Consider the following 26,609-nt stretch of genomic DNA (forward strand, 5'->3'; position numbering starts at 1 on the left):
CCCCCAAAAAACAAATGTGAATAAAAATACTGTTGATTATGTCAGGATTTAGTTAATATTCAGTGATGAAAGTAAGCCCTAGAAGAAGAGACTATTCTGTTCCTGCTTCCCACCGTGTCTGCACAGTTTAACACTGCCAGCATGTCTAATAGATGCTTAGTGAATGTCTGTATGCAAATGAATTTCCCATGAGCATTTTACTTCACAGGAGTTAGAATGAGCTGAGATCTCCAAGGTGCTACATTTTAATCTTTCACAATTATGGTCTTGGATGCTATTGAGGAACTAGGGTTCCATGTCAAAGGACAGTTGTCTGCTCATTTCAAATTTAATCAACCTCTCAGCATTTTATTTGCTAAGAAATTAAACAGCACATGTCCTGAGGGCATTCAACTACCCTTATACTTATTTTTAAATCCTGATGTAATTTTGCTCACCCAAGAACCTTTAAGGTGCTGAGTAGTTTAATCTGTTGGTGAGTTCTTTCGGAAATATTTAAATTTGGAGACTCACCATTTCGAGAGTCGAAACTCAGGAGGAGGAAGTGTAAGGAAACTTTCCTCAAAGCTGAACAGCAGTGGAGGCCCAAGGGATGTGAAAGGAAATAGTCACCTGGATGCTTACAATTTGATCAAGCATCTTCCTTAAATCCTGAGTTTGAAGATGAAACAACAGAAGACCATTTCCTTATCACTGTCCTATCTTTCAGGTTATATTTATGTTTATGCATATTATTTGTGTTAGGAAGCATCTACCAAAATTCTGTATTACTGCTGTGGAATATTCTAGGTGTTTGAGCACTTAATATACAAGACTCATAGTAGGATAATATTACTGTATTCCACTTGTGGATTTGTCTTTCTCTATATATTGCCTTTTTGTTCTTATTAAACAGTGAATCAAATCTACCATTTTCATCAAAATTTCAGTGTCATAACTTATGTTGCTGGAGTAAGTGGAACCATTTTCTTACACAACAGCTATGCCAGATAGCAAATACTCTGCAGTGCATTGTTAGGCTTCCACACATGCAGGGGAACTATGAAGCTTTTCTTCTTCTCTTCTCTGCCAAGAGGTGAGCTAAACACAGATTAAGGAGAAGTAAAAGTAAACTTGGAATGTGAGGTTGCACTGGGGGAAAATGTCAACTTTGATGCTGCAGATGGCTGAGAGACTAAGACTGGAGTCACCTGCAGAGCTAGGGCCCAAATCTGTGTTTTACTTTAAGCCGGGACCTTGAACGTGGTGAAAGTGTTTCCACATTGGGTGTCTCCCTCTGTCTTCTGGCAGAAGTCAGCCTGAATTTGTCTACAGAAAAGTACTGAGTTTTTACTGACAAGCTATCCATGGATTAATGAAATATTATATGAGCTTGCCATTAGAAAAAAAGTTTATCATATGGAAAGGGAAATAAACCACCCTCCATGACATCAGTGGAAAAACAAAACCAAAAAAAGATGGATTTAGAAATAAAGGAATTTCAGATACAGGAGTTTTCAGTTATAAGATAATAAATAGATAAGTGTTTAAAGAAGTAAAATAACTATTAAAGTTAGATCTAAGAAATTAAACTACAAATTATCAGGGAGCCAAAAAAGAGACAAATAGCATTTTTTTTTTTTTTTACTTAAGAAATGTTACTATTGAAGCTTGAAATAGAGAGAGATTAAATGAAGATTAGAAAATAATAGAGAGCAAATGAGCTAATCAGAATGAGACATTAAACAATGTTTAAGAGAGAGTAAGGAGATGGAAAATATCAGAGGCAGATATAAGATATGGAAATATAATAAGATGTTCCAATAGACAATTAGAATCCCAGGAGCAGATAATATAGAGAATGGAGCATAGGTAACCAGTATTTGAGGAGAAAACAAACAAGGATTTTCTAGAACTGATGAAAGGTACTAATACACAGATACATAGCCTACACTAAGAAGCATATATACAAATAAATTTAACAACAAACACATTATGGCAAAAGTTGAAACACCAGGTAACACAGATCCTTAAGAGCAGCTAGAAACAAACAACAGATCAACTACTCAGAAAAGATTATTAGTTAACCAATTTTAGCAATGATGGAAACAGGAAGAAGGAGGAATATTACCAAATGTTTTAGGGGGGAAAAATCAACCTAAAACTGTCTACCCATCAAAACTATCTTCTGAAAATAAAAGCAAAGGAGTTGGGAAAGATCTTGATACATCTAAACAAACATAGCCTTCATTTATGCAGGTTAAAAAGGGAGAGACTAAGGTATTAAGCAATGTTTCTCTGGATATTTGAAGGGAAAATGACCAGAATTAAGATCTAAGGTGTTCGAATTATGTGTAGTTAGTGAGTTTGAACCTCATTATGAATACTTGGAAAAATTAAGGATAACTAATGAAAGAATAGGAAATGAGTACATAGTTTCCAAAGCTGTAGAGTAGAAAAATGGAATAGCGGAGTAAAGAACACATGTAAAATTCAATCTGTCTTTTTAAGCATGTCAAGAGAGGGTATATGAGAAAAATTGGACAAATAGAACTTTAGAAGTAAAATGGTAAAAAAGCCCACATATCAAAAATGTTAATAAGAATTGTGGATTAAACTTGCACCTTACAAGATATTATCAGACAGTATTAAAAAAGAAAATCCAACCTTCTGCTGTTTATAGGATATGGAATTGTACCTAAAATACAAATCTTTGGAGAGTTTGAAAGAAAAGAATAGACTGAGTTAAACCAGATAATATAAATCAAGGGAAAGCTGAGAGGGCTTTTTAAATCTCATATAATAGACTTTAAGACAAAGAGCAAGAATAAGTTTAATTCATTCCATCTACAGTTCTAAATGCATGAAATAAAAATAGGTAAAGCAAAAATTGATAGAGGAGCTACAGGAAAAATACAATAAACCACAATCTCAATGGTGAGCTACTCTTATTAAATGTTAAGCAGAAATTCTTTTCCAAAATTTCAAAGATTTGACCAACAGAATAATAAACCTAATTTATATAAATTTAAAAAATATAAACTCTACACCAAACAATTAGAGACTTCTTTTCAGTCGGGTTCGGACTAGCTACACAATCTGACAGTTTTTAAGCCAAAAAGAAGTCAGATTTTAGGAATATAGGATCACACAGAACATTTCCTTTGAGTGCATTAAAGTAGACCTCAGAAACTAAAAGATAAGCATGGATGAATTTGCATGAAGCAAATACTAATCAAAAAATAAAATCACTTTATTAATTTCAGAAAAAGTAGACTTTAAGACCAAAAAACATTAGAAGAGTTAGGAATAGTTTGTGTGTGCATTTTTAGAAAATGAATTTGGCAGTTCTGACAATATCAGATATTCAAATTCATTTTACTCCTCAGAAGAAAATCCTTAACTTTCCTAGGTATTTGTGCAAAAATGTTCATAATTGTATTTTTTTGAAAAAGAAAACAACCAAATAAAATGAAAAGTGAACAAAGAAACAAATGAAATGGTGAAAAAAAACCCTAACTGTCCATGACAGATTAATTAAATAATTTGTAGAAATTTCACAGAGAGGAATATTATACAGCAGTTAATTTGCCATAACTGACAGTTTACTACAGGATGAATTTCATGAGCTTAATTTTGGCTGCTTAAAAATAAGCAATGAAGGGACCAGTTTTGTGGTTCAGTGGTAGAGCACTTGCCTAGCATGTGTGAAGCAGTGGGTTAAATCTTTGGCACTGCATACAAATAAACAAGTAAAATAAAGGTATTGTGTCCATCTACAATTAAAAAAATAAAATAAAATAAAAATTAGCAATGAAGATTATTTACAATTGGATAGCATTTTTTATAAATTCTAGAATTAGCAAGATAAAACTATTATGTATAGTTGTATCCTACAAATGTTTATATATGTTCATATATGTTCAACTATACCATAAATATTATTTTTATTATATATATACAAAATTTGCCTGTGGCTACATATATCTAGAGATTCATCTTTATATAGTTTTATATCTATGATGTACATGTGTTTATATTCATGTAATATATTCAACCATATCAGAACTGTTATTTTCTTTATCATCTCTTCAACCTCTGCTTGTGTCTAGCTATATATAGATTTTTATTAAAATAAAATCCAAGTCTGTGATTCTATGATTATGGTCCACTTTTTAATTTGTTTGTTAACCTAGATAAAAATGCATATGGGTGTATGTGTTTTTCTGTGTCATTAGCATTACATGATATAATTTTAAAATAAAATTGAGTCATCAATTCTCATTACTGTACATGCCCAGCAAATATATGAATATATGCTCAACATTTCTTGTTATTAACTAACTACTTAAAATCAATAATATAATTACTGTCTTTCTAAATATTCAACTATTTATTGTTGACTTAGAATGTGGAAAAATGCCCATATGTTTTAGTAACACTTGTCCATTGGGAGATATATGAATGAGATTTGAAAATTTTAAATGTTATTCGTGTCTTTTAGTTATAAAATATGTAAACTCAGGCTGAAGTAATTAACATTGGATACAGTAGATGGTCAGATTAGTATAGCTACCGCTCATTTGCTGTCTTAAAAAGAGTTCTGTGAAGGAAGATGAAGTGTAGGCTCTGCTAATTTGGAAAAGTAGAATTTTATGACAAGCACTTAATTATCCACACATCTGAAAATGCCAAGTACACAGAGCATTAGCACAAGGTTTCTAAAAGGATGAGGGCTGTGAAGGTGGCATTTAGATTTGTGTGTGTTACGTGTCGTGTGTTTTTAAACAATGCCTAGTAACTCAGTGGCCTGTAATACCTTGATATAGATATAATATTTTAATTTGAAAATTCCCGTTGAGACACACAGAAATTACCAAGGATGTTCTAGCCCATCAGGAGAATAGCTTGCAATGCCACCTCCTTTTTTGGTACACGTTATTTATGAGAAATTTCAGAAAGGTCCTGAAAACTGTGTAAGACCAGCTGTCTAGTTTTATTTCTGATTTTTGTTTCATATTAATATCTCTACATTATTTCCCATTCCTTGGTTGCTTTCTATTTTATGGGAAGACTCACCTTTCTATTTTGAAATTTTGTAGGGGATGCCTTCCTTTTGAAAGTGAATCTTACCTTGAAACTTTTCAGATATGACATTAGATGTTTTTTTCTTTTTATCCTAAAAGGAAGATGATGTGTTATACACTAGAAGATAAAGCCCTTAGCCTCCTCCCAATCTAATTATTGCAAGTGAGGAAGTATTATCAGATTATTTCAATTTAAAAATGCAAGTTCCGTGGACTGAACATAATTTTATTCAGATTTTCAGTTTTTCTTAGATTATATTCTGTAGACTGCTCCTGCTAAGGTTGAATATTCTATTTCCTGCTGCTAAAGGATTGATCTGATTATCCATCAATAATTCTATTTTTGTCTTTGGCCTTCAGATACTCTCATCTCCTTTCTTTCATTCTATAGTGGCAGCTGTGTCACATGCCATGCATAGATTTATATACCAGTCAAGTATGTGTTACAAAAATGACTAGATTTTTTAGAGGTCAGATTGACTCAGCTATGTTTGCATTTAAATATTTAATAACCTTCATTTAACATACTTCTGTGATAATTTTCTATAATCGTTTGATAATGTTATTACCAAATATATTGCTCAAAGTCTAATTGATTGTATCTATCATTTGTTCATTTATTTTGAGGCTCCATTTCGTCATTGAAGAATAAAAACTGTGGCTCACACTATTCAAAGTGAAATGCAGTTGGAGGGAGAGCTTTCCAAGTGGTGATATAAATCTCTAGAAGTTAACATTTAAAGGAAAAAGGAAGCATCATTTGGAGCTGTGCTTTGCATATACCATAACTGGTTTGCTATGAAAATAGAAATTTTTATCAGAGGATAGTCCATGTGTAGCATCTTTTAGCTGTTCCCCCCCAACACCTGGAAGCATTCCTTCTTCCTTTATGAATTGTGAAAACGATTTATAATAATCTCTATTAATGAATGGAATGCTACTGTTAGGACAGAGTGCCACTATACATTAGAACATGGAAGGGTCCAGAATAGATGTTTTTTTTTTCTTTCTTTTTTTTAATAGCACATGAACATTCTATTAAGTAGGATAATGTATAAAACATTTATTCTCACAGAAATTCTAAGTCATTTGAATTAAGTTCAATGTGGTCTTTTTCTTTTTAACACAGTTTTGATATTTCTTTCCTGGAGGGAAATAATATTTTAGCGCTTTAATCAGGGTTTTTGATTCATCTCCTGATTGCTCAAAACTATAAGTATGTCCCAAATCTTGCATGGGGCATACTTGCATTAAAATATAATTTATTTATTATCAAAAATTCAAGTTTAACCAGGAGTCCTCTGTTTAATCTGGCAAGCTTATACTAAAAAGATCTATAAAATGACATCTTTTCTCCTCAGGTAGCATGAGGAGACTGTTTGTTCACCAGTTGGCAGAGGGTACATAATTTAAATTAATGCAAAGCATACACTATTTGTAGTATCTTCAAATTAGTCTGGCTTAATGTAGCCAGAAGTTCTAGGAGTTTGTAAATAATGAAGAGTTTATTCAGAGTACCACTCAAAACGTACCATCTGCAAAATACCTATGTACCTCTTAATTTTTCTGTGCTACGTTATGACTCTACATATTAAATAGAGCATCCTGAACATCCCCAGGGCTGTGGTTGTTCGTTCCTTTGGTTATTAAACAGATAGTTAGTGACTCTACAGACATTTTGAGGTAGGTGCTATACAAAAATGGGTCAGCTTTGATCCTGATTTTGGGGCAGCAATAGTATAACTACATATTAAGATTATAGTCAAGATTTTAATAGAGGACAATGTGTTAAAAAGTCCTAAGGTGAAGACGAAATTTTATAGTAACCCAGAGGAGACACTAGATTTATTCTTGGATTGAATCATTTGGGAAGTGTTTATGGATGGGGTGTGGTTAAGGTTGGCATTGGGAACTGTAGGAAAAATTCCTTGAGTGTCTTTGAAGTTTCCATATTAATGCTGATAAAATAAAATGCACTTAATAGGTTGGAAGAGAGTCCAAACTAATGTAGTTTCATAATGACTAAAATTTATTTTTGAATAATGTTCTTATATCAGGGTTTGTAATAATCTAGTCTTATCTTTGTAGGTATAGCATTGAAGGTCTTCTCAGTGTTTAAAACACTGACAATGGACATGGAAGAATAGACATGAACAATAGTAAAAATAGTATATCTTGCCCTCAATATTGTTTAATGTGAATTGACCTCACTATGCTTCAGCATCTTCATCTGTGAAGCGGGGATGGAAATATGCAGTTTGTGTACTTGTGGGTAATATGTATGAATGACCTTATCACTAAAAATGACAGACTATCCTCAAACAATGAAATAAAAAAAATAAGTTTGGGATTGTTCTTATCAATTTCATGTCTGTAGTTTTAATTTATACAGCTGTTAATGTTGACTCTCAGAAGTGGTTGATACTGTATGTGCTTTAAATGGTAAAATTATGTCACTCATCATAAAAAATTCATTTGAGATGTTCTGCAAAGCGCTGAGTGTGTATACATATATGTACACACACACTATATACACATGTGTATATATATATATATATATATACATATGTATATACATATATATATATATATACATATTTATCTACTCATTGAGAGTTAATTGCAAGCTATGTCATTACCTATCTTGAAGTTTTTTCTGACCATATCTGCATGGATTTTCCTACTCATGGTGTGGTTTGGGGACCAAGAGCATCAGCATTGTCAGAGAGCTTATAATAAATGCAGACTATCAGGTCTTAAGCCAGACTTCCAGAGTCTAAATCTGGACTTTTAACAAGATCCCCTGGTGATTCCTGTGAATGTTGGAGTTGAGAAGCACTGTTCTCAGTGTTAGTATAAGTTAGTGAAAATTTTATATTGCTTCAAACTTTTGAAAATAATGCTGTCTTTTTAATATTCTTTTTAATCATTTATTTAGGATTACTATAAGGAGAGAGGAATTCTTCAAGTCTCAAGAGTACCTTGTAGCAAATTACCTTTTCTGCTTCACCTAGTGGTATTCAATGGCCTGAAAGATGGAGCATTTTAACATTTTGCTGATTCATTGTTTGGCTTTACTCTTTTCTTTGTGCCACCATCCTCGGTTTTTACTCTCTTTTCATGAATAGCAGTTAACAGCCAAACCTTAAGATTCTGAAGATCAGGGGTAGTAACCTCATTAATAAAGCCTTAGGGGCTGGGTGATGCCTTGGATTTTATTCACCAAGTCCTTTAGATCATGATGTATCTAGTAATGTGGTTTTTAGATAGATTCTGGTCCTTGAGGACCTTGTTGAAAATTCAGATTCTCAAGTTATGATGACCAGGACATTCTTGTTTAGAAGGACAAGAATGCCTTGGAATCTGTATTCCACAGCCTGTTTTGCAAACCATTATTGTCCTTGGTTTCTTTTCTGTCCTGTCAAAGACCTTTCCCAACCCGATGTTTTCATTTGCCATATTGTCAGTAATTTTCATTTATTTTTATGTCATGTGAAAAATTTAGGCAGCAGAGGATAGAAAAAAGAAAGCACTTAAAAATTCTCCAATTTTACTATAAAATGGGCTTAATACTTTAGTGCCTCTAGCGCCTAGTTCATTTGGTATGAGAGCTTTGAACACTTAAAAGATAAGATATGTGAATTGAGCTTATTTTTATAAGCTTGTTTTTAAAACCATCTTTTCTGTTAATGTGTTTTCCTTTTCAATATAAAAGGTCCTTTCTGAAAAGTTTCTTCTGCTATTTTTGCCTTCTTCTTGCTTATTACCCACCCCACTGTTGTCTGTGTTCAGACAGTTCCTCAGTACCTGTATCATGTACAGTTCCCCTGTATCATAGATGGTGTTGTCTGTGGTGGTTGGATCAAGAGCTCCTCTGTGGAGCAGATTTGAGGAGTTGCTGAGACCTGTCTGGAGTCAGGAGTTGGCCATTGGGACAGAAACGTCAAAATAGCAAACATAGAAGTCCTAGACACCTGCCTCAGATGTGATACTTTGTAAAGAATGCCCATCTGGGTGGGGCCTGGGACCTTGTATAATTGGCTAAAGGTACCAGTCAAATAATGGGTAAAAGATGTTTCTATTCATCTGTTTGGTGAAAGGATAGGGATGGCTCAGGAATATTTCTAGATTGCCAAATAAGTGGATATTAAATCTAATAATAATGACTTACATGTATTACTAGATACATCATGTTCTGAACTGCTTTGATAATTACACTCGCAAGACCTTCCCCAGCTCCCAGCACTTTAAATACAACACAGCTAAAGCACTTATTATCTTTGTTGCTCAGAATTTTAAGACTCTGGGTTTAACTACTATTGATGAAAAGGGAGTAAAGCTTAACAATTAAGCAATAAACTGCAATATATTCAATCACTGAGGCCCTTTGAAGCAAAGAAGGCATAGGGCATATTCCACCTGGAAGTGTCCTAAAGAAAAGAGTCTTCTAGGAAATAAATTTGGTTTTAAAAATGGTGTATGTCATGGTTGAAGTGCATGGGGGAATGGAAAAGATGGTACCAATATCAATTTGACAGTTGAAACTCCTGTGTAGAAAGAGTACCCATGGAGATTCACATGGAGCTGAGGGGCTTTGCTTAGTTTTAGGATTTACACTGGTTAACCCTATTTATTAATACTAGGGTTAATGTTCACAAGGACACATCAAGACACATTATTTTTGTTTTATAGTAGAGGAAACTGAGGTTCAGTCAACATTCCAAATCACACACATTATTAGAACTGAAGCTCAGGCATTCTGGTTCAAGAGTCTGTGCTCTTCAGTGTGTTAAATTGTTTTTCCAATAATAACTGAGAATTTGCCTTTTGCAGGGTTGGGGTGCTCGTGATTGAATCTAGGGCCATGCACCTGCTGGGCCAGTCCTCCACAACTGAGCTTCACCCCCAGCTCTGCCCTCTGAAAACAAGTTTTTTTTTTTGCCATGCTGTGCTCTATGATTTTGATTTTCTTCTCTGTATGTTGATTCTTTCTCTTTCTTGTTGCTCTAGCATTTAGTCTTTATTTCTTTGAAACAGTATCACTATAATCCTTAGGAATTTTTGCTCTAGAGTTACTCATTTTGATAGAAGTGACGGTGGCAACTTATAGTGTTAATTTATAGGCAGGAATCTCATTAGAGATTGAAGCAGAGATCTTACTATGCCAGGGAACCACAGACTCATTGGCATGCTGGGGCAATGAGTTCATTAGAATTGTGTTAGGGTGAAGGTCAATCAGAGATTGCTGATGTCCTTCCCAAAATGGATTTATTTTTTAATTATCATAATTCAATAGGTTTTATACAATATCTTCAGTAGAGTATTTCTTGTTTACATTTTGCCTTTACCCATTTTTATGCATAATTGTCTGCACATTATGGCCTCATAAACAGATGATTTTAGATTCAAGAGCTTATCTTCCATTGAATTGTACTGGAAGGTGGTTAGGTTAAGAATGTTCTTTGGATGAGGTTTCCAAAGATTCCAAGACCTGGATCTTAGTTCTTTTCTGTTTTCCTTTGTAATCTTAGTCTTGTCTTGATTTTCTAGCTGTGACTTTTGGTGGCAAGAGTCTTACTCATGGTCATAGACATCTTGCCTTAAGGATGGGATTACTTTCACTTGAGAAAATTAATTTTATTGCTGTGTTTTTATGATCAGTTCATGATCATATCACTTGTCATTTGTTGTACTTATCTTTACTACTTAATGAAGAAAAATAGAAAGGATTGAAAACAATCTGGTTAAAATGTAAAATTAAATTTACCCAATGAAAATTAAGATTTTAATCATAAATCACATTAAATATTCTTAACAAATACTTACTGAGATTTTGTTTTCTTGCATCTTTGAATTTTGCTTCTATAAAATAAGAAAATTCTTTTGGAATTCACAGTATTTAGTTTCCTTTTAAGGAAACTAAAGTTATTAATTCAGAAACTATCACTGCCTCAAAGTGACCACAGCTTGCAGCTGACCATGCTGCTCCCTGCTTATTGCTTCCCTTAATCTTTGAAGATAGCCACCATCTTCACAGGGACCAGTGATACTCTCTCTGGATGGCCCTTTCAGCTTGTTGATTGCCTTTCTTCCTCTTCTCTGTTCCTCTCTTGCTGCAGTGGCCTCTTTACAATGTCTCAGACTTGCTAGAAAGGGCTTCTCTCCCCCTACCTCTTCCTCCAACAAGAATAGCTCCTTTTCATCTTTTGATTTTATATCCTCCCTTAGAAAGTTCTCACCGACGTCTCTAAGCAATCTCCTTTCCCTGCTACCGTCTTACCATTTCATTCTCAGCACATGTCACCCTTCGTACTTATATATTTATATATAACGTTATTTGAAGCTTGTCTATAGATGAGTAGGCAGAGTGGGCATAGTCCCAAGTGGGCAAGGAATATGTATGGTTTATTCACATATGTGTCCCCAGTGCCTGGCAACATAGAATTTTGATGATTATCTAAAAGTATATAATATGACTCCGTACCTTTAAGTGATGGCTTAGAAAACTTATGTTGTAACTTTGTGGGTAACTCTTAGCACAGTTTGTCAGGAAGTAGAAAGTGTTTCACATAATTTTTGTTTGGAGAGCTAACTAAGGCTTTTATAGTTAAAGAAAGAATGCCTCATTCCAAGTTGTTTGTGTACCTTTCTGGTATGCTTTTATAATGCAGTACCTCGGTTCTTCTTTGTTAATCAAACATTTGTCCTAATATAGCAGAAACTCTTCTCTATCTAGCAGACAAGATGCTGTGCAGTTTAACAATACAGTCTCCTTATTTTATTTCTTTTAAAAAGAAAACACATGTGCGCCCTTTTAATAAACATGTCTTTACAGCAATTATCATGCTCTTTGACACCCAGTAGAGATACCTGTCTACATAGATAGGTAGAATTTGTTCAGAAAAAAGTTAGGTCTTAAATACATCTTACTTTTTAGATTATGTAGATCAGATAAACCATACTTCATTGACTCAATTTAGATTTATGATAGAACGTTATAATCACTTAGAGTGCATTTCAATATGTGGAAAAGCTGTACAAAAGCATCTAAGCATTAGAGACGTAAGTGTATTCATAGTGAAGAAAACCCTCACTTTTTCTTAAATAAACAGAAAGTGAAAAGTCCATTGATGAAATCATGTATAAAAACATATGAATATCGACTTTACTAGTCCAGAATTGATTATTATCCATCAAGATAAAATGAACAAAGCAGGTGATTCGATAATAAAGCCAACCAACCCGTTCTAATGCTAATCAGCTGGAATGCGTGTGCACAAGCTTGTGTGTGTGTGTGTGTGTGTGTGTGTGTGTGTGTTTTGTGTATACCTGTTCCTGCTACTGTAACAAAAGGGAACTTCACATTCTTTATATAGAATTGAAAATGCCAGTTAATTAAGTTCCACTTTCTGGGTGTTGAGAATATTGTATTTCATTCTGCCTAGTACATTGTGTGAGATAAAATTCAGGTGCTTAAAGACCATCTGAAAAAGAAAAAAAAAAAACCCTTCAGAATGCTGGATTTCCATGGACTGTTTTCTTCTCTTCCAGGAGAGCACACAGCTGCTACAAATGCCGTCAGTGCAGCTTTACAGCTGCTGACACTCAGTCACTACTGGAGCACTTCAACACTGTTCACTGCCAGGAACAGGACATCACTACAGCCAACGGCGAAGAGGATGGTCATGCCATCTCTGCCATCAAGGAGGAGCCCAAAATTGACCTCAAGGTCTACAGTCTTTTGAATCCAGACTCTAAAATGGCAGAGCCAGTTTGCGAGAGCGTGGTGAAGCGGGAGAAGCTGGACGACAAGGACGGGCTCAAGGAGAAAGCTTGGTCTGAGAGTTCAGGCGATGACCTTCGCAGCGTGGCTTGGAGAGGGGCTGACATCCTTCGCGGCAGTCCATCCTATACTCAAGCAAGCCTGGGGCTCCTGACGCCTGTGTCCAGCACCCAAGAGCAGACAAAGACTCTCCGGGATAGCCCCAGTGTAGAGGCTGCCCACCTGGCGAGACCTATTTATGGCTTGGCTGTGGAGACCAAGGGATTCCTGCAGGGGGTGCCAGCCGGCGGAGAGAAGTCTGGGGCCATCACCCCTCAGTATCCTGCATCGGGAGAAAGCAAGTCCAAGGATGAGTCCCAGTCCCTGTTACGGGTAGGAAGGTTTAATTTTTAAAATAATTCATATATTTTGAAGGGAAGATGGGGGAGCACAAAATCTCTACATTTAGTACTATGTTTTGTGAAATGAGCTGTATTAGTTTGGGGATTTATACTTAGAAGGCCAAAGTGGCAGGACGTAGCTCCCTGTGTGTTGGTGTGTGCTCTATGCATCCTCCGCATCCTGGTGGGCTGTCTCATGTTTGTCTTCACTCTTAGCTCAGATTGAACATCGGTTAATCATTCCTGGTGATTATGCAAAACAACATAGCCGCCTTTAGAGAAGGGAGGTTTAGAATCCCAGAAGGATGCACATCTGTTCCATTAAACTAACTGACTTTTCAATTTTAAGGTGGTGTGACACAGTGTATGGTTAATAAGGACATTAGTAGAGATTTAAATCACTAAGAATGTAAACTCCTGGGTAAGATGTTAATATAGAAATGTCTTACTTTTTAAACCCAGAGTATAAATGTGTACAAATAACAATGCTTGTTGCCAAGAAGAAGGGAAAAGATGAGAAAAATCTCAACATGAATGGTATGAAGAACTTACAAAGAAGTGTACCGTGCGCTGTATATTATCAGGACCGTTAGGGAGAAAGACCTAGTTCCCTGTGGTAAAGCAAAAGCAAAACCTCTGAGTGAGAAAGATCCCCTATTTCTCTGTTTGCGCTGTGTAGTCTCATCATTATCAAGAAATATTTTAACTTTTGAAAATTCACAAACTCCCAGTGATACTTGCTTTTTGCCTAAGGCACCACCAGTTCAACATTTCACCTTAATGCTGAGAAAGTTTTGAGCTTTCTGGATGATTTCAAAGCTTTATTTGTGTCTAGAAGGTAGGATTGGAAAGTAGCTATCCTTTACAAAAAAGATCCAGTTAGGAAAGACTTCAGTCAGCCCAATGATTGCACCTTGGGTTAGAGATCACTGAGGTCTCTCTGGATGTATACTGGAGAGAACAATTGCTCTTCCCAGGTCTGCTTAGCGGCTCTGCTCTCATTTCCTGCAGAGCCCCTGAAGCCCATCTGTGCTTCTCAGGTATTCTGTAGTGGAGCTGAGAAGCACACCTTAGAGGTGCATGGTTAATTATGAAAGTGTTACTTTCCCTCCCTCTAGTGATGCCCTGGAGCTAACAGAAGGCCTTGAATACAGAAGAAGGCATGCCCCTCATACACTGAGAAACAAAGACTTTTTGCAGAAGGAACAGATTTGTTATAAGTAATTGTAGAAAGAAGTAGTTTCTGTGCCCTTGGAGGGAGGGTGCAGTTCAGGAAACCTCCTTCAAATCACTACATATGGAGTTGCATTTGTCTAACTGTAAATACCCATTGTTTTCTTAGCATGTCCATACTCCTCTGGTCTCATGTGACTCTTCTGGCTTCTGCTGGTAAGGCAGGGATGCAGAATCCTGGGCTTTGTTAATTTTTGTTGGATCTTGAGAGTTGGTCTACCTGGGTGCCTCCCATTGTACTCCAAGAGTCCCCTCCCTTCTTCTCCCACCAAAAATTGTTCTCATCTGTGCCATCCACATTTGCTGCCAGATTATTTGGCAACTTTTTTGACCATTTCTGGCATATCAGGTTTTTTTTTTTTTTTTTTTTCTGTCACCTTCTGTATACTCTGTAAACTTGGAATAATAGTTGATCAAGCAGTGGAGTAAAACACCTGAGCAAGTAGTGACTTTTTTTTTTTTTTTATTTGAGCAAGCCGGGGGTGATTGTACTTTTCTAAAAAATTGTTTTTCTCAATTCCTCCACTTCCTTAATTCCCTCACTCTGAGTTTCTGTTGCACCATTTCAACTGTCTTTTCAGTTCCTCCACATTTAGCTGCTGAGGTAGGAAATCTTCAGCAACGAAGAGCCAAGTTTGTAGGCCTCTGATTTGTGATCTTTAAAGGCTATCATCTGCTAAATTCCAGGGAGTACTCGCACACATGTTAAAAAGAGGCTTGAGTCATTCTGTGAATTTAGTAAAAATTGAATCTTTAAAAATTCACATTTCACATTTGAGTAGTGCTCTGGGAAATCACCAGTTTAATGGGTATTTGGACTCAAAAGAGTAGTCAATTTAGTTTATTGTGCAATATTTAATTTATTAAGTGAATTAAAAATTTTTGGCATGTACATATTTTAGCCAATGAGCTTTTTGATCTGTAAGAGTCCATTTTGTTTGGAAATGAGCCCATTTTCTTTGATAAGAACTCTACTTTAGAAGTGAAAATTGGTATCCTTAAAGTTACAGAAATACACACTTCTCAATTCTTTACCCTTCATAAGTAAGGGGAAAACCCAGCAGAAGAGCAAGTCATGCTCACTAAAGGCAAAAAATAATGTTCTTTAATTTTGTAATTGCAATGGTCTTGTTATCAGTGATGGTCGTATAATGATTTATAAACAGAACATAAATATACAAATATAATTTTCATGTCTTTAATAGAACACAGTGGTCTGTGTAAAGATAGAATTCAGTTTTCATGTTTGAGTTTAAATACTAGAGTGGAACATGCAATTAACTGCTTTGCTGCTGGACACATTTACTCAGAAATAGTAAGCAAATTAAGAAATGGGAAATATAAGGTTTTAAAAGTTTTTTTTATTAAATAGTATGTTCAACATAGCATTAATTGAGCATGTGATTAGTAAATACTTTTATACATAGTATTTCTGATACTAAAAGGCAAAACTTAATTTTCATTTTTAAATACTGTTCAGAGTGATATGAAAATTAAGTATGAAAAATTGTCTATTAGAAAACATTGATTTAAAATAATCAACACTATCAGGTAAATAATGGAAATATTTTTAAAGAGTAAAATGAACATAAGTAGGTTATGTTACAAAGGACACAGTTGAATGCTGCTTTCAGAATATTAGTCTTTCTGGTGTTTTTTTTTTTTTTGTGTGTGTGTATGCTAGTTTTAGTCATGATAGTTTATTGTACTTTTGAAAGTGAGGAAGAAAATACAATCAGATGAAGAGCTAAAATTTCAAAAATGGTTTTCATTAGCATTTATAGTTTTTTCCTTTCTTTTCTTTTTATCTCCTAGATCAGTGTTTGGCTTTTAATTTTGTGTTAAGTAGCAGATCATTTATATATGTTTTTATTTCATCTCTATTTTCCCCTTATTTTTAGAACGAAAGTGATCTTGTTAAAAATTTTAAGTTGTGCCTATCACCTGTGTTGATTCTAGTGCTTTGAGTGTGAGGAAGGGTGATTAAGTGAAACACTATATTGTAAAATGCTTTGTGAAAACTAGGGTTTTTGTTGCATATTAACCACATTATTTCTATAAAATCTTTTGAATATTTTCTTTTAGGAGTAGGAAGAAATATTAAAACTTTTAGAATCTCTGCTAGAAACAGTCCAAGCTCTTCTATAATAACTTTATGCTGTTTAAAAACTTATGGAAGAGATCTTAACTTCCAGATGTATAAGCTTGTGAATGTGATCGTGAAAGCTTAATATTTTGATAATCAAGTGTTTTAAAATTTGGTTCTGTTAAGAGGCTAAAATATCTAATATTGCTTTTGCTAAAAGTAAATGTCAGTTAGTTTTATATTTTCCAATAGATGTTTCTTTTTCATTTTAAACTGTTATAATATGGTGTAGTCCAGACTCATGCACAGTTTTATATCCTTTGTTGACTAGTTTCTTCTATAATGTATAATTACACAAAGGGATTTATTTATTTATTTTTAGACAAGCTCTTGTGCAGATGTAGCTGTACTAGTCTTATAATTGCCTGAATGATCAATTCTGGATTTCATTATTGCAGTGGAATTTCTAGATTAAATTTTATTACACAGAAAGTTATAATCTTTATAATCTTTCATCTGACAACCACAGGAATGGGGACAAAAAATGTTCATTAAATTTCACAAAGATTTTGCCAACATCAGGTGGACTTTTCATTCGATAATAAAATAATTATAAGTTTAATGAGTGCATCTGTATGGGGGAACTTATGGCAAGTTAATATTCAGGTAAATACCTCCCTGTCATTTGTCAAAACAGAATGTCACAGCCACATAACTCAGGCTCACATTTTTCCATGGGCTCTAACACTCAAGTTATTAGGCTACTTTCTCCAGTGCACCCTTGGGGGAATAAACTTCTTTGAAACTGATTTTGATTTCCTAGTAAATTTATTCAAGAAAGTCTGTCAGTTTTAACATGTACATTTTGCACTGCTTGATTTCAGCTGTGTGCTGCCATGGGCCTGTGGGAGTTGGGTTCCAAGTTGAGCCACTGACTGTCAAAGGCAGGGCCTCCCAGGAACTCTGTTCATCTGTCTCTTACAGAGGCTCCTCCTGCCTGCCATCCCACAGGAGTGTTGTGCAACTCAGTTAATTAATGTTTGTCAGGCCATTTGAGATCCTCAGATGCAAAGTGCTAGATAAATGAAGGTAGTCTGATGATGTGTTCATCTTGAAAATGTGATACCAAGACAGTACAATGCAGATGCTATTTCCCTCTTTCTTTAGCCGCCTTGTTAAATTTATAGTTTAAAGATTGTTGATACCGGCCCTTCTATTGAGATGCAAAAATGTTCTTTTGGGGACAGTCCATTGGCAGCCAAACAGCAGTTCAAACAAGCAGCAGTGCTGAATGCCTTTGCAACCACCGACAGGAACTTTTTAAACTAAAGATGGTCTCCAGCGAAAAGTGATACGCATTGTTTTGCTTTATAGTCAATGAAAATAAGGGAATAATTGAAGTCATCATGTAGGTTCTGTTTTCACGTTGATGTCAATAATCATTTTCTTGATCCCTTTGAAACTGTTACAATACCTGTGTCTAATTTGGAAGAGAATAGCCTATATTAGGAAAAATGGGAAGTATATACCTTTCTAATCACTGACTCTGAAACACTGATTTTAAGTTTCTCTTTAGGTAGCAGTTAATATTTTATTTGCCTAAGTAAAAAATAAACTGTTAAAAACTACTTATTGCATCCAGAGATTAACTAATCCTGTGTGTTTCTGTGCTTCTACCTTAAATAGTTGCATTTCTGTTGACATTCATTAAGGATAAGTTAAGAGTCATATTCAAATACATTTTAGTTTTAAGAAAACAAGGCATAGCTGGGTGCAGTGGCGCATGCCTATAATTCCAGCAGCTCTGGAGGCTGAGGCAGGAGGATCAGGGGTTCAAAGCCAACCTCAGCAAAAGTGAGGTGCTAATAAGCAACTCAGTGAGACCTTGTCTCTAAATAAAATATACAAAATAGGGCTGGGGATGTGGGTCAGTGGTTGAGTGCTCCTGAGTTCAATCCCCAGTACCAAAAAACAAAAACAAAAACAAAAAACAAAACAAAACAAAAAAACCCAATGCATTCAACACATTGCATTGGTTATGTGTAATAGTGAACAAGACCATTTTGTTTATAATAAATAGAATTTAGATAGCATTTTTTTCTTTTTGATTATTCATCTTTTGCATTTGATAATACCCTTTTTGATGGTAGGAAACAACTAAAACCAATTCAGTACATAGGTTGAGTTTTATTGGTTTGACTAATTGGATTTTCTCATAATCTACTTTCACTTTGTAAATTGGCTCCATTGACCCAAATATTTTTTAGAAGCACTTTTCTCCCCCTCTTTGTTGTAACCTAGACTGTTTGTAAGATCTGGCATAGTTCTGTTGTCCCAGGTTTCTAAGGCAGGGGAAGCAGATATATCTTAGTGAATTGTGCTGTAGGTTGGTAGTCACTGTGAGATGCTATCCTTTAGCGTACTATCTATTCATTATTTCCTGTATAAATGTCTTTTGCACAGCTTCATTTTCATCACAGACTGCCTGAATTAGGAGATACCAGGGCCCCAAAGGAGGCCATTATTGAGCCTATTTAGATGTTGGAAGGGAAGACTATACAGAAGAGAGCCCATGCTCAGGAGGACAGGTGCAGAAGGACTCAAAAGTATGTCAGCCAGGAGGTACATATTCCTGACATCAAATGTCATATTTTTCTGACAGAACATAGTCTGATGGATGGATTTGGAGTGTGGATTTCCTAAAATGCCACAAACAATTTTTATCTGGGATTTTTTTTGTTTGTTTCCACCAAAAAAGTAAAAAATGTCTTTTTTGTCATATTGTTTTATTTTCCCTTCCCATACGCTTAGTTAAGGAACTAAGTATTGATAGGCAAGGGTTTGCTTACTAGGCTGGTGTACCAGTTAGCTCAAGGAAGCAAGGAAGCTGGCAGACTGGATTCTGCTGCATCTAGTTGTGTCATTAGAACAAAGAGATGCAAAGAGTTTCAGTGAAGTTTGGACAGACTCTTTTCAATGTGGAGAAGCAATGCTAAGGATATATAGGTTTTCTTTTTTTCTTTTTGGGTACTGGGGATTAAACCCAGAGGTACTCAACCACTGAGCCACATCCCCAGCCCTATTTGTTTATTTTATTTAGAGACAGGATCTCACTGAGTTGCTTAGCACCTCACTGTTGCTGAGGTTGGCTTTGCACTCAAGATCCTCCTGACTCAGCCTGCTGAGCTGCTGGGATTACAGTCATACACCACTGTACCCAGCAGGATATATGGATTTTTTTAAAAACAAAATATACTTAATAATTTTGTTAACTGTGAATCAAACTTTCATGAAAATGTGGATACAAATATAAATATTTTTAAATGAATTTTTGGTGAGAAAATTATATAAGATCCATAAAAATATTGTTTATTGAATTGTACTTCCATGTAGAATTACTTTTAGTTTAAAATGTAGTATTTAAGACTTATATTTGGCCATGATTAAAAAAAAAGTTTTGGTAGATAAAAAGCCCATAAAATAATCTGTTGGCAGAGAATTAACTTTCTGAGCTTAGCTTGTAATTCATTGGGTAGCACAAAGTATGTCCTTACCTATCTAATTTGTATTCTCAATGAATAAGACAAAACTACTTTAGAAAATTCACATAGGAAAGCATTCACAAATGAAGCATTGGTAAAAATAGGTGAATCTTTACAATTGATTGCTAAATAATTTAGTGTTTCAATTGCTAGCATTAAAAGTTTGCTGCCTTTCTATTAATTTATTACTGGCTCAATCCTTTTGTCCTTACTAAAACTCTTTGAGCTTGAAACTATCATTATCCATTTTATTTAGATGAGGAAACTGAGGCAAAGAGATTAAGTAATTTGCCCAAGGTCATATGCATGTAATGGCAGAGAATTCTGGCCTTGGCCATCAAACTCCAGAGTCCCTGCTCATAATCATTGCATAACCTTCTTTGGCTTGCTATGATTTGCTAATAAATGCTTGGATGACTTCCTACAATTTTAGAGTTAATTTGTTTCATCTAAACATCCACATTTTTTATGTGTGTCTGAACAAAACAGTAAAGGAGCATTTTGAAATTATGCAAATAATGCATGCTTATTGCAAAAGAGATAGTGGAGAACACTGTAAAGAAAATGAAAACCACTAATAAATTCCAACCCACAAGTACTTTTCTGTTCATATTTTGGCTTGTAATTTATCCATTATAAAGATGTAGTTTATTCAAGTATAGGATTATGTACCTGTTTTATAATTCTGATTTTTAATTTGATGGTATATTGAGGATATCTTTTCTTATTCACCGATATATTTCACAATATTTGATTTAGTACCTCATTAGTAGGAATAGCCATAGCGCAATATATTCAACACATCCCCTATTGATGAACGTTTAGGGTACTTCCAATTTTTAATTATAAAGAACACTTTTTTTTAATCTTTGAAGTCTGGCATTAAATTAATGTTTAAAAGGTAAACATTTATCTTTTTTTTTATAAAGAACACTTTGATGAACCTTCTTCTACATATTATTTCATTGTTTATCATTTCCTTAGGATAATTTCTTACAGTATAATTCCAGTTTTGTTTGTTTATTTATGTTTTTTATTTTGAGATACAGTCTTGCTAATTTGATTAGGGTCTTGCTAAATTGCTCAGACTGGCTTTGAACATGCAGTCCTCCTGTTTCAGCCTCCTAAGTTGCTGGATGAGAGTCAAGAACCTCCACACCCAGCCTAATTTCACTTATTTATATGAGAGAATACATGACTTATAACTAAAGGTAATGGCCAACTCTGTGGTATTTAAAGAGGTAGTCTTTAAGGTAGAAAACAAATCAGCTCATGAAAAAAATGCAGGGGGAATTATATCCTAGAAATATTTAGGGAGTGCCTTCGAAACTGTACATTGACTTATTTATTGGTAATGTGAAAAATTCAGAAAGAATTCAGAGAAAAAACAAATGGTAATCTTTAAGAGCTGCTTCTTATTACTTATTTAGACTGTAATGTATGCCCAGTAGCCAGTATTTGGTTTAATATGCTTATTTTATATTGCACGTGCAGAGAAAATTTATTTCAAGCAGGCCTGCTTTTCCTAAGCAGAGTTGGTTTAAGTGTTTTAAGTGAAAGCAGTCTCCACCAACAGGCTTGCCTCTTTTTTTTTTTCCTTGTTTTTACTATGCCTTGGTGGATGACAGTTTTGCTACCCTTAAGCATTTCTCAACCTAGTTTTAAAGTTTTTATCTTGTGTGTAGGATGCATGGGTAACAGAGTGGGCTTTGAGGGAGTTTAGGTGATTGAAACTTGACTTTTTTTCAAAGATGTCATTTAATGACCTTTCCTTTTACTTGTATATGTATATGTGTATGTATGTGTATGTACACATCTCTCTCTGTATATGCGTATATATATATGTATATTCCATTAGAAAGTTTTTTTATTTGATATGATTTTCAGAATCTCAGAATATTCCTTGTTATTTTATTAATGAAGTATTGAAAGAACAGAACAAGAATGCTTTCTCAATTAACATTGTATTTGTGCTTTTTATATGCAAAAAATTGCAGAGGCTTAGGTCATATTATACCTTTATGAAAATAGGAAATTAAACCAGGCTTATATATGGGAATCTGAAAACTTACATGTTATATTTGAGAGAGAGATTCGCTTTACCTAAAACTAATTATTTCCTTTGTTAAAGAAAAGACTCATTCTGGGACTGTTGATGTTTCTTCTTTCACACCATTAAAAATGAAATCCTTTTACTTACTCAACTTTTATATGCCTTTATGTTTGCAAAGCATGTTATAATTGAAGATAGTACTGTCCATTTAATAGGAGGTATCTTATCTAATCCTTCCTAATGTCAGATTTACAACCCAAGAGTTCCTTGATAATTAAGCAAAATCCATCCACTTTGCCTTAATTATATAACTAATTCAAAGAAAGTTGGAGGTTTCTGAAATGTGAATTATCAGGATGGGTAGTATATAGTCTACAGATGAATTACTCAGCTCATATGCATGGAATAACTTTGTGCTGTGTGATTGCAGGATGGTTTTATCAGAGTTTGCCTCAAATTCACCTTGGATTTAGATATTTCTGAAAGTTCCAAAATATATTCTAATTACTTTTTAGTAGTGTGCTCAGCTCTTTGAGGCTCCAGTTAAGAGATGTTTCACCTTACACACTGGCTGTGGTTCAGACTTGACTGGATTTTATTTTCTGGGAAAACTAGGTTTCATATTTTCTTTTTTAATCTTCCCTTGTGATATAGTGGAAAATGCACTGGACTGGAGGAAAGGAGACTCTGAGTTCTAGACTCATTTTGTGACTAATGGCTGAGTGACCCTGGGTGAGTCACTCAATCTTATGCACTGTTTCCTGCTTTGGAAAATTAACAGAGGTTGAAGTATGCAGTTGCTTAAAATTCTTCAAAATTGCATATTCTGCAGTGAGCCATGTAAATTTCCTGTGAAACCTTAAACACTCAGATGTGTGAATTGACACCTGAGGCAACTTTAAGACAAAAATCTTATATTTTAGACTTGGTGATCCTGGTGTCTAAAGAGATGCCATACATTTCAAGTAGAAGTTCTTAAATGTGACTTTCTTCTAATGGCTAAGAATCCATAACTGTCACACATACAATCTGAAAATCTTAAAAATATATATTTTTGATCTTCATTTACATAAGAAAACTGATTCTTTGGAAATAACCATGTTTCAAGACTCATGTTATTGGGGGCTGCTTATGAATGGAAATAAAGTGAAATATGCACAATGAGAAATAAAATAAGTCTGGTGAGAATATGACATGCTTTAAGTCTGTCTCCTCAGTTTCTTGGCATTGAGTGATGGTGCCTGTTTTGTTCACAGTCAGATGTTCAAATCAGAATTTTGGATGCAGAAACTAATTTTAGTAGGTGGGGTGCAAATTTCTTATGAGTCCATGAATAGACTCTGATCCCAGCTGTTTCATTACAATTATAAAAATAAAATTGGCTGTGAATCATTCAAACTCTTTTTAATGGATGTGCATAATTCAGTTTCATCCCACTGAAATCTTAAAACTATAAACCTATCTTAGTTTTTTATGTCCCTTCAGAGTTAATATCTCATTATTCATGGATGAATTATTTGAAGTATGGGTGGTCAGGATGAAAGTGACCATATTTCTACTTTGCTCCTGTGATTTTTCAGGAGAGGAGGTGGCCTCTAGGGTGAGATTGGGGATAAAGTGGAGAAGGAAATTGAAGAGCGTCTAGGAAAAGAGAAAAAAGATGTAAAATTAGTATGTCTTGACTTTTTCATTCCCATTAAAAACATACATTCATAAATGGCACCTGAGAAACTAAAAATAAACAAAAAAAGGAACAAAATGAGAATGCAGGACTTTTAATATATTCTTTTATGGACATACACAAGCACTCTCTCACACACACAAACCTACATGTACAAATGACGAACAGATTTATGAGATTACTATGAAGCAGCTTTTAGTTTTACTTTATAATAAATTATAAATATTTCCACATCATCATATTCAGCTACATCACATTTTTTTGATGTCATACTATTTCATTATATATCGTTTCTACTTTTCCTAGAGAAGATGTTGATTGATTCCTTGTCATTGGACATTTATTTCCAATTTTTGCTATTAAAAATAGTGCTCCATTGGATATCTTTGTAGTTGAATAATTGCATCTTGTTTGCAATTTTAAATGGTTAGAATTGGTATCCCTGTAATTAGACTCCTCTGTGGGATGATACAGTCGAGGAGTTTATTAGCAAGGTCCCTTTATCAGGCCATGGATGTGTGTTCCTGGGAAACAGGAAAACTATCATTTCTTGACTTTCATTAGTTAGAATTGCCTCACTGTGGTAGTTACGAAATAAAATCCTAACATTTTCTTTAAACATTATTATTGGGAAATCATTAATAACTATGGTAGTTGAATAAAATGCATTTCTGTAGCACCAGTAAAGGATCAGTCAGGTGTCTATTTCACTGTTATAGTTGACAGGTAGATTCCTTAGTCACCTTGACATTAAGCGAATTTCTCAAAAGTGTAATATACTGAAATGAATCTTGTAGGGTTATAAATTCACAAAAAACGTTTCTTAATGTATTTTTTGATCCCAGAAAGTTGATGCCAACAGCTATTCAGTGAAATGTAAGAGTGGGAAATCAGGTGTTAAAGGGAAAAGCAGAAGACCATTCTGTACACCATTTCTTCCCACTTGCATTTTCACACAGCATATTGCTGTATACAAAGTCTTTTCAGAACATTTGAAGTTAGTTATGTTTCTTTGTGAAATTGTAACAACATATACACCACTGTTTGTGGGATTTGAATGCACACTGTGTATGTACAAATTTAAATATGTTAATACTTATCAGCATTCAGGATTTATTTTCAGAGAACCAACATATAACCAGACCAACTTAATCTAGACTTGAAAGAAATAGGAAATTTAAAAAGCAAAGGGTAACTTTGTAGAGCTGTTCCCTGGTACATCTTCTTGATGTCCAATAAATATTTATTTAGCTCTTACCAGGTATCAGGAAACATGCAGACTGTATAAAAGGTAAAAGATGAGTCAATGGAGTTACCTGCCCTCCATTAATACATAGTTGGTTTTAGGTGAGAAGACAGGTATCAAGACAGCCTTAATACTTCCATAAAAAGACTTTCATAAAAGGGGTCAGGGGAGAGGAGAGCAACTATGGGTGTTTAAAGAATAGATCACCTTTAATTTAGAGAATAAGTTTAGTTGCCACAGGCATCTTCTGAGCTGTTTTTGGATGAACTTTTAGCAGGTGAGTGTGATAGCAGGGAGGGCAAGCCATATAAGAGAAGAGACACTGTGAGATCAGCCTGGGATTTTCAGGATGAAGAAAAGCTTGTTGGAAAATTTTGTGTGGTATCACTTAAAGAACATTAGACTTGACATATGGGATAGGGTAGTCTCTCAATGCTTATTTAAAACATTTTATTTTAGAAGGATATAGGGAGCCATCCTGGTTTCCAGGCCAAAGATAACTTGATCAAACCTTTAATAAGGTTAATATGACATTTTACGTAAGATGGCTTGCAAGAGGGGTAGGTAGACAGGGTTGGGATGAGGAAGATGAGTTAGTTGTCTGATCCCTTACCTTATTAGCGATAACAGGGCATCTACAAAATAGGATAGGGAAAATAGAAAATGACTTCTGTGTATATATGCTATATATAGAATCTTGAAGAGTTAGGAAGGTTTATATGAGAGACTAAAATGTGGCTTTGTGTTTTAGATGATTGGAAGAGGAGCTGAATATCTAACATTTATGAAACACTTGACTTTGGGCTGGGCTCTGCTCTTTATTTGTAGTGACTTATTTTCAACCTTACAGTAACCCCTTGAAGCAGGTGCTATTTTAATTCCATTTTACAGAGGAAATGGAACTTTACAGATGTTCAGTAACTTGCCCCAAGTCACCCAGCAAATTGGATCATGTGTCAGGAGTCTGCCTTCAAAGTGCATACTCTTTACTATATTTCTTTTGAATGAATGCAATGGACTTTTTAGTGCATATGAAATAATGAGTTAAGCTGATTTTATACAAAGTTTGCAGGGCATTCAGATGAAGTTATTTAGTGGATAGCTGAAAAGAGTATGTCCTTTTGAGAATAGGAATAATGAATAAATAATTATATAATGAATACATAATTATATAATAAATAATTGTTATATAATGAATACATAATTATATAATAATTGGATATAAATGGAATGCTTAGTTTGTACAAAATATTCTTGAAGTGATGTAAACATGGACAAACCGTGGACACCAATTCTTTTAATTCTTTTGCAAAATACTAATGAAGATGATGTTCGGTAAATTGAGTATAGCACAAGAGAAGGTGTGACAGGTGCCATGGAGTGAAACAAAACAAGGAGGAAATGACCCCTTAATTCAACCATCAAGGAAGATTTTCTGGAACTGGTCCTTAAAAGTAATGTCTGGAAAATTTAAGGAATAATTAAAGTACACACATTTATAGAGAATTCAAGTAAAAATTGAGCTTTGTTACTCTAACT

General features: G+C 34.5%; 1 protein-coding gene across 2 annotated transcripts in view; it reads left to right on the top strand.

Moving 5' to 3' along the window:
- Trps1 (transcriptional repressor GATA binding 1) overlaps nucleotides 1-26,609 on the top strand; it is a 240,671-nt gene that overhangs the window by 61,321 nt on the left and 152,741 nt on the right. For both annotated transcript variants that reach the window (XM_026393883.2, XM_026393882.2), the window contains exon 4: nucleotides 12,618-13,221. In XM_026393883.2, coding sequence (XP_026249668.1) covers nucleotides 12,618-13,221 — 604 coding nt within the window. The remainder of the gene's footprint in view (nucleotides 1-12,617; nucleotides 13,222-26,609) is intronic.

Source organism: Urocitellus parryii, chromosome 7 (genome assembly GCF_045843805.1).
Source record: "Urocitellus parryii isolate mUroPar1 chromosome 7, mUroPar1.hap1, whole genome shotgun sequence".
Classification (NCBI taxonomy): domain Eukaryota; kingdom Metazoa; phylum Chordata; class Mammalia; order Rodentia; family Sciuridae; genus Urocitellus; species Urocitellus parryii.